This window comes from Halichoeres trimaculatus, unplaced genomic scaffold, assembly GCF_033239565.1.
Source record: "Halichoeres trimaculatus isolate MK-OKI-2021-1 unplaced genomic scaffold, fHalTri1.1 fHalTri1_scaffold_3, whole genome shotgun sequence".
NCBI classification, from domain to species: Eukaryota; Metazoa; Chordata; class Actinopteri; order Labriformes; family Labridae; genus Halichoeres; species Halichoeres trimaculatus.
Genome location: NW_027437181.1, coordinates 18,500,206 through 18,516,708, shown reverse-complemented (window position 1 = coordinate 18,516,708; position 16,503 = coordinate 18,500,206). Strand labels below are relative to the sequence as shown.

Sequence of the window (16,503 nt, the reverse complement as noted above, 5' to 3'; positions counted from 1 at the left end):
CCCTTGGTATGGACTGAACTCAAAAAAAAAAAAAAAGAAAGGGGTGATAATGTGTGAAGGAAAGCGGGCTGCAGCCTTTCAGTGTTGATCAGTCTCAGGGGGTCTGCCTGAATGTGAAGGTCATTATCAGTGCCTCGCTGGAGCCGTTTTGTGTGTGATTCTCTTTCAGGAATGTTTGGCCTGAACCCCCTGCATTGGCCTTCTCGTGTCCCAATCGTCTTGCATTGAACCCAGATGGAGCTAAAGCCTCAGCCTCTTCTGGTGGCTTTAGGGCTGCTCTGCGGTGAAGGCTGAGCCAACAAATATGAGCTGAACCAAGCAGGAATGTGCCTGGCACCCTGTCTGCCCCTTTTTTTAGGGTTTCAGGGGGGGTGTCATAACTATGGGAATGTAGTGAGGAGGGGGCGCTCTAATGAGACCCTGTAATCATTTAACAGAGTCCAGGTGCTGTGTGTCTTGCTCTGGGAGTGTGCTCCAGACAATAGAACGCTGCATTCAATTTACAAGAGTCAGGAGTGAAGGAGGTCAGGACAAGGTCTTGATTTTGTATGCAAAATGTTTATTGAATGACAATGTAATTGCATTGACACAAATAAAATAGAGCACATTTAAAAAATATATAATATACCTATAAAACAGATATCCTATTACCACAGTTTGCAAAAGAATAATGACACATAGCTACAATGCCCATATATAATTCTTCCTGTACAAAAATAGTTCTATCTGCATAAGTACTTAGATGTAACTTTTATATAATATTTAAATAAAGAGATTCATATATACATATATCTGTGATAAAAAACAAAACAAAAACAAATATAGATTGCACATGGTTTTATACAATAAAATAACAATTTCAAGTATATTTCAATCCATTGTGGATTGGCACATATATCACAGAATCTAAGGCATTTCCCTTATACAGTGTCCAAAACTTTATATTAACTCCTCAGCCCATGTTCCTGGTGGTATTACAATGAAGATGTCTTTTCCTGGTGATTCATTTGACTTAAAGTCCACATGGAAAAGTGCATACAAGTACTGACAGTTTGGAACACGGTGGTGTAATCCTTGGAGGATAGCACTTATCAAAGTTCTGGCCTTGAGGAAGAAATGTGTTAAGTCCCAGAATGTAAGAGGAGAGTTCCTTCTTCAAGCCAGAGGATGTGTCCACTTTGCCAGGCATGACCAATCTGCTTTGCTCCCAGAGAGTAACACCTGCACTTTGCTCCAAGCCGTGCCATCCAGTGTCTGTAAGCCAGCTGCTGCATTCTCCTCATCTCTGAGCTGCAGCCTTTGCAGAAACTCAGTGCAGCCGCTCTTGCTCTGACTCAGTCCTCCTGCCTGGAAAAAGACATGCTGGACAAAAACTTGGCAAGAGTCTGAGGCATTTTGAGAATTTTTTCAGAACAGAACAGTGAGGACACTAACTCCCTCGCTTTTGTTCCCGACTACTCTTGCACAAAGTCCTGCTCATGTCCGTCTGAGGAGAGCCTCCAGCTTGTGAACTTGTGAGTCAGTTATGCTCCACACGGGCCTCAGCCTGCCCTGCTCCAGCCTCAGTGTGACTCTGTTTGTGGGAAGAGATCGACGCCTCCTGCCGTATCCCTGTGGGCTGATTTTGTCAATAGGAGCACTGCCGATCTTCATCTTGTTGTTGAGCTGGTGGAGGCGGTGTGCCAGGTCATGCACTGTGCAAGTGCCCAGAGAGCAGCCTTGTCTCCTGGACTGGTTGGCTGAGTTTTTGGACCTCTTGGTTCGAATATTGATGTCAGTGCTGAAGAAATTGGAAATTGAAAAGGAATTGATTAGTCTTCAATCCTGGTTAAGAATTCATTTTCTGAATAAAGTCAAAAATTAGGAGGGAGTGCTTGGTAAATGTCTTACCTGGAATGTGGCAGCAAAGTATCCCTGATATCTTCTGGTCTGACTAAGTGCTCAGACTCTGCTATCCTCTGTACTGATACACTGTCGAGATCCCGTCTCAATCTCCTCCCGAGCCATATGCTTAGTCTGAAAGAAGAGGGGAAAAATGCCATTAGCCTTGGGAAGATATCTCAGGAGACAGGTGACTGCTGTTGAAGTCTTGACAGGCTGTCTTATCACAGTTGGTTCAGATATTGAATGAATAAATTACCTTTTTTTGGACTCTGGGTTCACTTCAAGTTCCAGGCAGTGTCCTACTGTCACCAGCAGACAGCCATAAAGGAAGGACTGGAAGATGAATTTCATTTTGACTCCTGTTGAGAGAAAACAGAATATTGGTTAAATTGTTAATTTATGCCCCAAAGAAATGTTTTACAGTTTGGTTGCATCTGCAACTACCACACAAGAAGCCACTCAGGTCTTGCTTACACTAAAGTCCAAAAGCCAAGTTATTTGCACTTATCATTCATTTATTTAAAATGTTAAGCTAAGGTCAGATTTTGCCCGGTTAAGTAAACCTACAACCATGCTTTGGGCCCCTGGCCAATAGCGCCAAGGACAGTCTACCAATAGAGGGTCCAAAATAGGCTCAGCTCGCAAGTCAAACAAACTTCAAATGCTGTCTGACTCAAGCCATCTGAACAAAATCATAGAAAGATAAATGCAGCTTCTAAACTATTTATGATGTTCTTCCTCTGTCAGATGCTTCACACCTTGGAGGCAATTCCTGAACAGACGCACACGCTAAGAGCTGAACTGCTTATATAACCAGACAGATAACCTGTCCTTGCCTCTACACTTGCGCCCTGACCTCAAAAAAGCAAGGATAAAGCCATCAGCAGGGAACAGAGCAAATATCTTCTTTAAAATGTCACGCACATACCTGGTATGATCCTTTGATTCAGCTGGATAAAAAGGTTCTTCTTGTAGTTAGAGAAGTGTACTCCACAGGTTTCTTGAAATTGCCCCTGGCTCTCTGTAAGGCAGCTGTGTCACTCTGCTAATAGCTCGTACACACCAGACAGCCTGCCTTTATACTAGAGGTGGGAGGGGCTCTCATTGACTGACACACACACGCGCTCTCATCCTTTTCCCCCACCCCATCCAGAGCCTTGCCTCGGCTTGTTTAGTGCAACAATGAAAGAAGGTAAAAAGATTAGGAATTAAAACTCAGGAAAAAATTAACAATAAAAAAAAAAAAAGGTAAAGAGGAAATTGTTTTCATGCCCATAGTTTGAGAACAGTGCAATATATGTGTCCTTTCCTCTTTTTCTTTAAGAGAAACCATTAACTCTTCAACAGCTCAGTAAAAATAACTATGTTCTCTTTTAAATGTAGCTTGTTGTATGAAATAATGTGTAAACAAGGTAAAAAAAAAATCATCACTCATTAGTTATGTAAGTTACTAACTGCCCCACTAAGAGAACAGCATGTTCATCTCAGCTTACTGCTCTCCTAAGTGGTCTAGATAATCACGAAAGACAGGGTTTAAGCATTTATCTAGCTGCCTTTGAATTTTAAGCTCAGTAAGACATATTTTTTGTTGACTTTTCTCTCAGTCCAACCGCAAAAATGTTAAATCATGATGACAAATGTGTCCATAGTTGGTTTTCAGGGCACTCCCTGACTCAGTGAAGTTCCATGTCAGCTTCGAGTACTCGACATGATGAATTTCAGACGAGGAATTAGAGACAGGCATTGAGTAACTGATTAAATATAGCAAGTTTCACCAGCTATAAACACAATAAACAATGTTTGTTCAAGACAAATATTTGACTCACCATGCACTTTATTTTCATGTTTGGATAAATGGGAAATGGAATTTTACAATTATCTAAAAATGAGTCCATCAGTCTGAAAAAATGTACTTGAACAACAATCTATGATAATAGAACAACATTGGCGTAGACATTCTCTCAAATAATTCTGCTGTGTTTTTTTTTAATGCCATGTTTTGTAAGTACTTTGACTTCATTTTATCGGGGGAATGAAAATATAAGAGTATATTGGGCGAAGATAGGAGAGCCTTCAAATCTGCTGGGGAGAATACTACTACACATTACTTCAATTTGTGAGATACAGAACAGTAAGTCACTCTTTACCTGCTTTCATCTCCTGTTGCATGACCACATATGTTCATGTGTGCCTGTATCTTAAATAAGTGAAGCAACACATGACAAAAGATGTTTCAAATCAGTGCCCTGAAAAATATTCAGTTGAAGTCCAAACACTTGTGTCAGAGGGGTTCACAAGGCAGATGTGGCAAATACACATGCAAATCCCTTCAGAAATAACACATTTGTTAGGTAACTTTTGAACTGCTTCTTTTTAACCACAACTATTGTTTGGTCTTAAGTATCTCTGCGTGATAGGAGCATTTGTTGCACATGAGATGATCATCTAAACCACACAAACTTTGCTTGTGTAATTCATAAAAAATAAGATCATACACCCAGGCCTAAAATGTTGTAAAAAAAAGAAAAAAAAAATTGGTTTTAAAATCCTCGAAAGTCCACCACAGGAATTTCCAAAACGTGTGAATCAATGAGTTTAATAGAGATGGTCTGAAACTGCTTTCAGTTTTCATTTATACTCCAGTTTAGACCATGGGGGAAAACAGTCCCTGAGGCTTGATAAGGATCAGTTTTTTAAGTTAACATTTGACATTCCTTCAGCATTTTAGCCCCTTATAACTCAAATCTTATTGCTTTTAGTCCCTGACACAGAATTTATTTATATCTCATGTGACCTCATTCCACACATTGTGTCATATTTAAAAAACTCCCCCAGAAAATACATAAATGTCAAACACATGTGCAGCAAACCAGCAACGTTTTGTAAGCCCTTTGTAATGATAATTGCCTCCGGCAGACAAGTAATCTCCTTAGCAGAGTTTACAAGATTGTGCAATCGGAACAACAAAATTCACTGAGCTCCTTATAAAGAAATCTTTTTTGGAGTTCCTGTCATGAGATGAGTGACATTTTTTTAAGCAAACTTACAGCACAGGTTACGGTTCAGCAGCTATGTGTGGCAGGAAACCAAAGCAGTTAGCGTCACATGTGCCAGGAAGAGAAGGGTGTCAACCCCAGAGGCATTAATTTGAATTGTGATTCATGACAATAATAATGACAAGACCATGTTGTACCTGAAGATGTTTGTCAACTGTAAGTGTTTCGTTTGAGGTCCTGTGATTTCCAATCATTCTTGTGTCATAGCAAACACTTTATTCTTTTGTGGTTTGGCACCGGTTCAACTATTTTACTACCTTTGACTTCATCTTTTTTTACAAGCAAACAAACAGATAGAGGGAGAGAGAAAGGGTGCAGAGACAGTTGAGGATCAAGTAGAAATTGCTTGCTGTGCCCCTGCTATTGTTGACATTACTGTGCTTAGTGTTATTCTCTCATTCACATAAACTGTAGCACTTATTTCCATGTACTCTTCCTTGTGATTGAATTTCCTTTTGACATTTTTGTTTTTTACTAACCCCACGCCACTGCAAGCAATAATAAACTAGAAAAAAATCCTTGGCTTAATAGATCAACTTCCAAACAAAAAATTGTCTGATATCACACAAAGAACTGACTTTTTTTGTTTATGCACTCACAACAAAATTGAAGCAATAAGTGAAACTGGGTTGAACACAAAGATGTGAGTCAATGGGATAACCCCAGTCGATTTATAGTGTTGCAATCAGAGTAGACTTTCAATGTGAAGTGAAGTCATATTATAGTGTGCTTGTGGTTAAATTACATTTGGCTAAGTGCACTAATTAAGAATTCCTGGCACACAACCAGATGTATTGATACAGGCTTATTTTTATAAACCAAATTAAGATGTCTTCCTATATAGTATGGATGGAATTTATAATCCTTTTAGTGTTTTCACTGCATATTTTTTGTAAATGTACATTGTAGTGTTCTTTGGAATAGCTGTTTTCATGAGGCAGTTAATGATTCCCGCTACCTAAACGAAAACTCCCAGGGACTCTCCAGGAAACCCCCCCCCCCCAAAAAAAAAAAAAAAAAAAAAAAATGTTGTAATTGGCCTTTCATTGCGTTTAAAACCACCAGGTTTGTAAAACTCCCTCTGTGGTTAACAACATATTTCCCCACAGTTACAGCCAAAGGTAGAAATATGCTGATGTCGAGGTTGTTTATGATGTATAAGTAGGGTAAAGACCCTTAAATTAGCGTCAAAAAGGGGATATCGGGGGCTGCACAGTGGGGTATTTGTAAACTCCAGGGCCCACGCCCATGGATGTCTCCCTCTCTTGCACGCAAGCGCACTGACGCTCCTTCTGTCAAACATGGCTGTGCTTTGGAAGAAGGAAAAATGCTGAATTGTGGTGGTATATCTCGGGAAAAGCAGCAGACATGGCTAGATTGGCTGACTATTTTACTGTGGTTGGATACGACCATGAGAAAGCCGGTAAGTTTGGTGGTATATTGAGCAGTAAAGACGAGGTGTGTGTGTCCAGGCCGTCTGTCTGTGTGATGATATTGATGCTAGATAGCTTTGCGCCTAGCATAACGTTAGCCACACAGCTACAAAAGCGAGAGTGGAAACACTTTCTTTTCTTTCCCTCACACACGAGTTACTGAATATATCCGACGGGGGTGTATTTACAGAACAAGCACACGCCTTTTGGCAGGTCACTGGTGGATGTTTACTCTATAAACGCCGCGGTGATTGAGTTGAATCAATCGAAACTTTTCATGGATTCAAAATCTGTCACATCCTGTGGCTGTTGGTCGCGCGCTTGTCAGGTCAGGGGGCTGCTTCACTGCCTTCTCATGGTACACTCTCCAAATACGTAATGAAACGAAGTATTACACCGTCTGGTTAAAATGTTGTTTTACTTTTCTTGGTAAGGTTAGGTAGGTGTTTGTGTGCAATGCGTACCCATATAATTTTATGTTTTTGTTAATGTTGCTTGGCGGTGGTCTTGCTACAAGTCTGTCCTGCAGGCTATGTTTCGGCTCTATTTTTGTCCTCCGTTGCTTGTCAGTGGTTTGTTGTGTTTTATTTGTTTTCGCCGGAAGAGAGCTAAACTTTTTCATGATGGGCGTAACGTTATACAGTTGCGGGGAAAGGCAGTCCTTGTGCTCAGCCTGATCCTCTTCCATCCCCTCCCTCCCACTCTCCACACTGTTGCTCTGCAGAGGGATGTGGAGTCCCCCATGCTTCCACTTGCATGTTGTGTCCCAAGTCCAACCTCACATTCTTTTCACCCATGTCAGGAAACAGCCACATTTCTTAGAATTAATAGTCTAAAAGGTAAAAACATAAAAATATTTCGTCTGGTGCCAAAGTTTTCTGATAATAAATGGTACCGAGTCCTGTCAATGCATTAAACTTCCACACTTACTGCATCTCACTGCAGTGAGGATCCAAGTGTTTCTCAGTGAGCAGCATGGGGATAGTACAACTATTCAGAAAATCTTCCTCAATGGAACAAAATCAAGTTCCTAGCCTCCATCAGTGGCATTCATCCAGCACCATGTGTGTCAAAGAGAGGCCAGAGCAGCTGAATCCTCTTAGTTACCACAGCTTGCTTGCTCTGCACAATAGGTAAACAGTGTCTTTCATCAGCTCTGAGTATCCCAGCACCAATTGACAAATGATTTTTTTATGCTCAAGGGACAAAATGTTCCTGGCGACACCAGAAGAGTCTTGAATGGTTTCACATTAAGATGGTGTTGCTCTGAGAAAAGCCAAGGACCATGAGTTTCATTTCTTCTTAGCTGGCAGCTGATGAAGATGAAGTTGTTTGGATGACGGATGTGTCTTATCCACATCACCAAATTGTATGTCTGCTCACTCTTGTTAAGTTTTTTTTGCAGTAAAATCTGGCACATCATGTTGTTAGTTAGGACTAGACCTCTGCAGAGTTGTTCGTGTTTATGAGTGGGAGAGCTTTTCTTTGAACTGCAAACCTAAAATGACAGAGGTAAACAAGATTACAACTGATTATTTTGCTAACCATTCAAGCAGTGGTTTTGCCAAATGAAGCTGGCTCATAGGAACCAGTTTGGCCACAGTGACAGAGCAGGTGGTCGTCTAGACAGCAGGTTTTCCCTGTTCACCTTGTTAATTCAAACCAGGGATCCTATCGTGGGTCATTACTAAGCCTGAGCCTGCTCTGCTGAGCTGGCTTGTGCTCTGCTGGCCTGACCCAATTCTCATTGTCAGTTTACTATGGATGGATCAGTTGGAATCAAGGTCATAATAGTTTTGGATTTGTCATTATAGTTCAGTTTGAATTAGTTTTGACATTTTATTTTCCATTACAGTTTAGTTTTAATTAGTTTTAGAGCAGGCATTCTAGTTTTTATTTAGTTTTGACTTTTGCAACAAGGCTTAATTTTAGTTTAGTTTTAGTTTAGTTTTAGTTTTTTCATACCTTATTAACCAGGTGCAGGATTCAGAAAAGCTCAGAGTAAATATTTTGTCATACTGTTTATTTTCAAGTCCAGCATAGTGCTCACTGCTCAGTCAATGCTGATACCGAAATGTTGGCTGCTGCCTTAAACACATGAAAATGATATAAACTTAGTATAAAAAATATAAACATAAATTATATAAAATAATGTTAACATAAATTACATAAAAATAATATTAACATAAATTATATAAAAAAAACATTTATTGAGCTTCAATAAATAAAAACTTGGACTCTGTAACAATTAAACTATTACAGATGCTCTAATTCATTGCTCCACTACGTTTCGTCGCAGCACAGTGCACAGCCAGTCAGTGCAGTAAACAAGCTCGTCCCTATACTATGCTATGATGTTGCTGTGCGGCACTGACAACTGTCTAAAATTGTTTGGGAAAATGTGTCGGATGAATTTAAATCCTAAAGGCTATTAATATTGTCAAAAACTATAACTAAGGGAATTTTGTCTATCATTTTAGTTAGTTTCAGTTAGTTTTGTGAGCACAAGATACAGGCAGTGTGGGGAGTATATATGAAGGATAACTCTCTCACTTTGCAGTTGCTTGACCCAGTTTGACTGATTTACCCGTGTTGGTCTTTTATTTCTTGAGACTTGTTGGCCCCTTGAGATTGAGAAGTGTGTCTGCAGCAAAACCACCTGTGATATCTTCATTGTGAGCCTGGTGACCTAGATAGAAACATTAATTGAAGTCACATAACCAATGGTCAAATCATTTTGCTCCAGCAGACTGAAGTGATTAAATGAAGAAAAAAGAGAAAGTAGGGCAACTTGTGATTCTATAGTGTACTCTAAAGTCTATGATGGGAGGTGTGTGGGGTGAGTATGATAAAGGAGAACATGATTCCACAGAAGTCGGTTTCCCTGGAGGCCAATGTTATACATCACAAATGTTTGAATTATTTCTTGGATTTTGGGAACTCAGAGCACTGCTTGAGACGAATACAGTCTGCATTGTATGCTCTGTTTCCCTTTCAGACTGGGATGCTGCCCTTCTTCATTGGCAAGAGTTTATGCATCATCTGGCTAGTGTGCACCATAAAATCTGAATTGCCCTGTAATGAAGCAGAATTTTGCCCAGCTGTTTTTTCTCAAACAGTTGAAAATGAATAATCTAGATAAAATATGATCAAGATTTATTGAATCAAAATGTTTTCAAAAGCATTTCACGGTATCAGACCTCCTCCCTGTGTGACTTTCCGGCCTGGGCTTAAGGAATGGCTTACATAACGTGGCCAAATCATGCAAGATATCCCCAAAATATTTCCAAATGCACAAGAGAGAACCATCCTTCCACAGATATCTTTTCACTGTGTGATATTTGCATCTAAAATAGAGATTCAGTGTCTTACACTTGATGCAGTCCTGATAGTAACCTCAAGAATGGCTGCATGGAAAGTTTCATCCTCTGAAACTTTGATGAATTGTCCCTCTGTCAAAATTTCTCAAAGAGTGTTTGTTTTTGTGCCTGCTCTCTTGGCACACCCAGAAGGAAGGGTGAGAAAACAGCCTTGTCCTAGATGTTCTGTCTACTTTTGCTCACTTGTTTCATGAAGTTTGAAACTTAACGGAAGAGGCTTATGTCAGTGTTTCTGTGGTTTGTCTTAATTGTTATTTCCCTCGTTACTCTGTCTTTGGACCACTTTTCAAATTTCATCCTCGGCCATTAAGTGGGGTTTAAAGTGATACTCCGGGATGGAACAACTTGGGTCTTATTACAAGGTTTATGGCAGAAATTACCCCTACAGCAGTGTTTTTGTGCAGCAGAAGCCCAGGGCGCACGCACCAACCACCCCCTCCCTGCTCCTCTGCAGGTTTCCTCTGCACTCAGACGGGGCCATATTTTACTTGACCAAAAACACAAATAAACGGACTCCCACCGAAAAAGTCTGATATTGGTCTGCATTCACGCTTTATTTAGAGAATTTTCAGCGCGTTACTTACACACAAAAACACCGCTAAATAAGGCTCTAGTTCTCATCGTGTCGTAAAACGGCCCTACCTCTGCTGCAGAGCCACAGCTGGCTACGAGGCGCTCGCCGCTTAGTGTATCAGTCCGCACGCGAGCGGCGTGCCAGATATAAACAAACACAGGTAGTCTGCCAGGACGAAGAGACTCGATGAGAACTAGAGCCTTATTTAGTGGTGTTTTTGTGTGAAAGTAACACGCTGAAAATTCTCTGAATAAAGCGTGAATGCAGACCGATATCAGCTTTTTTCGGTGGGAGTCCGTTTGTGTTTTTGGTCAAGTAAAAATTGGCCCCGTCTGCTGCACAAAAACACTGCTGTAGGGGTAATTTCTGCCCTAAACCTTGTGATAGGACCCAACTTGTTCCATCCCGGAGTATCACTTTAAGCTTGTGCTACTCTGTACCTCCAGTTTCACTCTCTGGATCTCTGCGACTGGCTTTGCCCCCCATTCAGCCAGAAACCACACATCGATCTCATTTCAGGGGAAGCTGTTTAGCTGCGTCTCACTCACAGCATGAAAAATTGTGCTTTTCTATTTGGAGCAGTTTGGTTGCATCATGAAACGTAATCTGGGCCTCTTAACTTTCTGACCCAGAAATTCCACAATGTGAGAAGTTTTGTAATGTGTTCAGTTTGAGTAAATCTACACGTTTCCTAACTAAAGCTTGGTTTAGAAGCAAGTAGTTTTCTAAGATCAGAACATGGATTGAGCACATTCACAAGAGGCTGCACTTCCATTTTTTTTAGAGCATTTGTCCAAAAACGTGTCAAATAACACAGTTTAGCAAGGCATTAACTCCTAATTAAGCCTGAGATTACACCCAACAGTTGTTTGTTTATCTGTACCTAGGTGTCGGTTGGCCAGAAGCCATGTATGAACTCTGTAAGCACTGTACTTGGCTCAGTAATCCTGTAAAGTAAAAGTTGTTTTGATACACTGATCTTGGAGACTGGACCCTCAAACATCTGGAGATGTGTATTTTTGGTTGTAGGTGCCAGATCTTGAAGCGCTGCCATGTGTTGTGGTTACTTTTATAAACATTAGTTATTCAGGTCAAGCCAATTTGTGTCGTCTGTTTGGTTTATTAGCAGAAACATAAACACATCTTGAAAAAGATGTTTGCTCTGGGTGTACTGGACAATCCTTTTAGCTTTGCTATCAAACCACAACAAGGAGGTGCCTGTGGTTTTATAGCTGACATTTTTATTTCAGTTCAAAGTTATAACAAATTCTTCTAATAAAACATCTCTTGAACAGTCATCTGATACTCTTTATTCAGCATGGAGAAGAGAATGACATCTATGAAATATAGGGGGGTAGCAGTAGTGAGTCTTCTTTATGAGTTTGATAAATAACTAATACCAAAATACAACAGGTAGGAATAGGCCTGTCATGATAGCAAATTTTGCTAGACGATAATTTTCCAAAATAATATTGCCAATAAACAATATTATTGTCAACATATTTTTTTTTTTTCATTTTTTCATTGATGTAATTATGATAAATGGGATAATAAAGTGAGTACACCATATCAAAGGAAAGAAACTTTAATTTCTTAAGAGTATTTAACTGTAATTAAAAGGTCAGGATCTTTTAAATAAAATAAATTAAAAAAATATTAATGATTTAACAAACAAGAAAGAAAAAAAAAATACAATGAAACTGAAATGGACTCTCTTTTAGAAAAAATACATGTCAATGAAAAATAATCAATACTAATCAAAAACAATAAAACATAGACCCTGTCTCTAAAGAAAAAATGAAACCCCCCATAAAAACAACAATAAAAACTATAGCCTAAAAAAAGGGAGTTTATACAATTCCTGAATTGTTTGTAACATGTACTTTTTCCTAGTCAATCCATACTGTCTGTCAAACATTTTTAACATTTCTGGCTTTCAACCGTATTGAAGGGCTGCATTTCTTTGGCAATGTAGCTGTCGTTGAGCGCCCACCATTTGGCGCTTTAATTTCTATTTACTTTGTAGACCAAAAGCCTCAGTAAGAGCGGATTGTCAAAGAACAAGGCTCCGCTGCACCTTACCTTTTTCTTATTCTTCGTCGCCACTATTTTCAAACAAATGCGACATATCATCTCGTTGGTGTTCATGAGCTCACACTTTGTTCATTCTGATAAAAAACAAAATATTCCCACACTGGGACTGTGGCAGGCGGCTTAAGAATTGTATCTTTCGTGCCATCACTCATATTAGCGTGTGTTTCCTCCTTACCCCTCAGGACGCTCGCTTCAGTTCTCTTCGTGTGTACACGCGAGCAGCCCCGTCGCAAAAGATGCCAAAGATCGCATTTTTGACAGATGCTCACTCCGCTATAAATCTGCTATAGAACCAATGCACCCAGATGTGAGGAAAGATAGACGTAGTGAGCCATCTTCTCATTCAGTCTCTTTGGTCGAAAGAGAGGAGGAAAACAAACATGCATGCACGTGTCAGTTTATCGAGGCTGGCAGACTTACCGAGGACGGTTTTATTTATCGTTTGGTTAATTAATTTATTGATTATCGGGACAGGCCGATGTAGGAATCAACCGCTGCCATATCGCAAAGTTATATTAATTATTTAGAGTTTTCCACTTAAAAATATCCCTTTCCCTTTGAGTTCCACTTTTTCTAAGTCTTACAGAGATACCACTGCTTATGTCAAATGTCAGTCCATTTATTATTTCAGCAGCAACAGGTTGCCTCTGGTTAACAATTAATGTTGTGTCCAGCAGTGAGATGTCAAAGTGTTTCGCTGCTATTCTGCATCTGGGATTTCCACCTCTATTGATTGTTTTTCTTCTTAACTCCACATTTGGCAGCTTCTCTTTTGGATTAGGATTCTGTGGTAAAAGGCATCCTGACCACAATGGAGGAGTTCCTTCCTCTCGGTTGTGAAGGTTCAAACTGATTTTAAGGGAAACTCCGCTGGCCTGTGTTTCATGGCTCTCAGTTTGTTGATAAGGTTCTGAGCATTGTGATTTTCTGTGGCCAATTCTGCTTTTAACAGGGGACATGTTAGTCATCATATTGTTAGAGCAAATTGAATATAACAGATGAAAGGGGTGGTATAAATAAGATACTTTAATGCATTCAGTGATTTCTTTCTCTATATCACGCTAACAGGTTCACATTATAAGATATAACGACCCCATGACTGCATTGTTAATGTCTTGAAACTGTTAGAGCGTTGGACTACAGTGAATTTGAGCTTTGGCCTTCATTTATCAAGCGTGCGTACGCCTGAAAAAGTAGTGTACACACAGATCAGCATTTATCAATCTGATCGTGGGCGTCGGGTACATTCAAATCCCACGGCAGGTCTGAGTTTGCATACGCAAGTTTCATGACGGAGGTAAGCACAGTGCAGCGAGAAAAATCTGTCAGTGGAGGAGAATTATTAGTTCATATAAGCGCAAAACATTTTCAGATAAAAAAAGGGATGTTCTTAGATTAATATTTAGACCATTGAATTAGATTTGACACCAAGAATGTAACATTTCACTCTTCTTCTGCCAATCTATAAAAAAACAGGGCTTATGAAAGAGCAGCACGAAATGTCAGCTAATTTCTATGTATAAAAATGTGTTTCCTTTATCGATTTACTTAAAAAAAAAATAATAAAAAGAGTCAATTATCAGTTTTTAATACACTCCCATGTCCATTATAAAGTCTCTGCAGAGAACTTCCAGACGACGCTGAATCCAACTTTTAGCCTGGATTTTTTCAAAGGAAGCCATATTAATTTCAGTTCAGTAGTAATATTGTGGCTTCTCATAGTCAGACATCACAGATCAATTAATCAAGGTATAAACGAAGGATGTGTACATTAAATGTTTAAAACTCTATTGTAGTTTAGTTTGTCACATACACGCTGCGGACGGCTGCAGTGATTTCCTTACAGACAGCTTTTTTTCCTCCTTGCTTTAACGCCACTTTTCCGGCTGCCTAACAACACAGCATCATTTCTTTCTACCTTGGTTGCTATGGTGTTTTCGATCCTCAGCACAGAGAAGTCTCTTTTTTTCTGTAATGCCTCCCTCCGTGTCGTGAAATACGTGGATTCGGCCAGTGAAACCATAGACTGTGTATAAAAAATGGACGTAGCCTCCGTGACGTCACCCGTCTGTTCTTGACACTTGAAATGAAGCCAATCCGTGGGTGCAGCCACATTTGATATGACTCCGGTTGCAAGTTTCCTTTTGAACAGCTACAGGGCGCTCGTCAGTCACGTGACCTGAACTGTGTCTCTGATTGGACAATCAATTGATCCCAATAACTTCTAAACTGTAGAGTTTGAAAAAATTCACTCACTGTACAGTGTACCAAAAGTGAAATCAGCGTTTTAGACCCAAGCTGTTTTTTGAACCAGGCTGTATGTATACTTTTTGATGCCATAAAAGTCTCTTTTTATTGCGGGGTGTGTACATGACTTCTGGTCTTTCTGCAGCCAGCCTCAAGCGGATTCCTACTGAACAGCAACATTTAGCACTTCCGCATAGGCTTCATTTTTACTGACCTGATGTTGCCCCTTGAGCAGAACTCTGAATATTTAGGGGAGTGATATTCAAAATGCAATTGTTTTCAGCTGCCACATTTACCAACACCTGATCAGGCGTACACCATGATTGGCCCTGGTACGTACGTTTCATAAATCACACGTGAACTTTGCAGTGAGCTCATTTTTACACCCAAATTTGCACCAACTCCCACTCAAGATTGATAAATGAATCTCATTGTGTCTTATTATTTAAGTAAAAACTGGGGTAACGTGAACTATTTTATGGATGAATAAATTAGCAACCTTTCCAACTGACTGAGTCATGACCATAACTGAGTAAGGAGTGAGCAGTATTGCTTTACGTGTTTTGAGACAGCAATAAAAAGATTATTCCAATAGAGCCCTGATCCTGATCTGTGTATTTGTCAGTATGATGTGTTTTTGTTCTCCTCCAACATTTTGACCTGGCTGTGACCTGAAGATAGTGCCCATGTTTTTACATATTTCCCCTGCCCTGCAGTTGTCTTTGGAGACTGAAAAGCTTCCTGGGTTTGATATTTATGACATCATCACATTTCCTTATCTCTGATTTCCTTTAACTGTGCAAACAGCACCACAGCCTAGTCCTTTGCATGTCACCCACTCAGAACTCCCACAGTCAGGTTTCCTGATGATGGTCACTGCTGATCAAGCTGGGTTTCCTCTGCTGCAACCATAATCTTAAAGCATGTAGTATTTGCATTTGTAAAGGCTGTTGCAGCTGGGTTTGGATTGATAACTGTGAGGTTGGACTCAGAGCTAAAAGATGTAGCAAATTAAATTCTTGATTTCAAACTTCAGACAGTGAGAGAGAAACATCTTCATGAACAGGATGATGACTGGATTACAGTATAAAGAAATTAACGTAATCTCTAAAGGCTGCAAATTAGTGGGAGAGATTGACAGCTAATATTAATCACAGAGTTTTTGGAAACTGTATTTGTTCTCATAGAGCCAGTGTCACACTTTCTCTGATACAATAATGTTCTGATTGTTAAAACCGCTAGTGTATTCTTTTTTGGGGTGTTTTTCTTTCTTTGATGTGGGATTTTATTTTAGTTTGCAGGATAGTAAAAGTGATACCTGCAAACTGGTTCCAGCACAGCCCACCTGTTTGCGTAAAGGGGCCATTATCAGGTTAGATTGGGGCTGACGTGAATGTTACGTAAACTGACTCCTGAGTCTGCTGGTGGCCTGTCCATACATGGTAAAGTAAGCATCCTCTGATTTAATTCAACAGTTGCAGCAGTTAGATAAATCAGGGAGATTAATTGAGCACTTTTTTCTTCCAAGAGGAGAAACATCTGCTCCAATCAAGAAAGACTAACATCTTTCCTTCTGAGTTTTTTTCATGAGCTGTAGAGAGGATGCTAAATCACTCAGTAATAAATGATTCAGGTTCACTCAGACTTTCTGTGTCAACTTGTTTAACTTGTGGCAAAGTTCCAAGTCTTTGGATGCATGGGATGGGGATTTTTTTGATAGATCTCAAAACTTTGTTCTGCAGGTTTTTGTATGAATGCTGCGTTGTAACTAATGTTTAGCTATCTAATTAAAAAACATATTTAGCGATCCTTGATTGAGTGGGTACTCTGTCTTT

At 39.8% G+C, this 16,503-nt stretch overlaps 2 protein-coding genes across 5 annotated transcripts in view; one reads left to right on the top strand and one right to left on the bottom strand.

Moving 5' to 3' along the window:
* Positions 1 to 712: 712 nt before the first annotated feature.
* adma (adrenomedullin a) lies at positions 713 to 2,918 on the bottom strand. The gene is made up of 4 exons (XM_074666865.1): positions 2,813 to 2,918; positions 2,141 to 2,243; positions 1,891 to 2,016; positions 713 to 1,780 (listed from the first exon to the last, which is right to left on the bottom strand). The coding sequence occupies exons 2-4, from the start codon at positions 2,233 to 2,235 to the stop codon at positions 1,477 to 1,479; spliced, it is 525 nt and encodes a 174-aa protein (XP_074522966.1). The 5' UTR covers positions 2,236 to 2,243; positions 2,813 to 2,918; the 3' UTR covers positions 713 to 1,476.
* A 3,274-nt stretch (positions 2,919 to 6,192) lies between these two features.
* sbf2 (SET binding factor 2) overlaps positions 6,193 to 16,503 on the top strand; it is a 92,701-nt gene continuing 82,390 nt past the window's right edge. For all 4 annotated transcript variants that reach the window (XM_074665869.1, XM_074665868.1, XM_074665867.1 and 1 more), the window contains exon 1: positions 6,193 to 6,363. In XM_074665869.1, coding sequence (XP_074521970.1) covers positions 6,309 to 6,363 — 55 coding nt within the window. In that variant the 5' untranslated portion in view covers positions 6,193 to 6,308. The remainder of the gene's footprint in view (positions 6,364 to 16,503) is intronic.

What these genes read in the sequence shown, in the direction of transcription:
- adma (XM_074666865.1), bottom strand. Translation starts at nt 2,235, where the DNA reads ATGAAATTCATCTTCCAGTCCTTCCTTTATGGCTGTCTGCTGGTGACA. An exon ending in AACCCAGAGTCCAAAAAAAG is followed by an intron (nt 2,017 to 2,140) that starts GTAATTTATTCA and finishes CTCTTCTTTCAG; the next exon opens with ACTAAGCATATGGCTCGGGA. An exon ending in ACTTTGCTGCCACATTCCAG is followed by an intron (nt 1,781 to 1,890) that starts GTAAGACATTTA and finishes CAATTTCTTCAG; the next exon opens with CACTGACATCAATATTCGAA.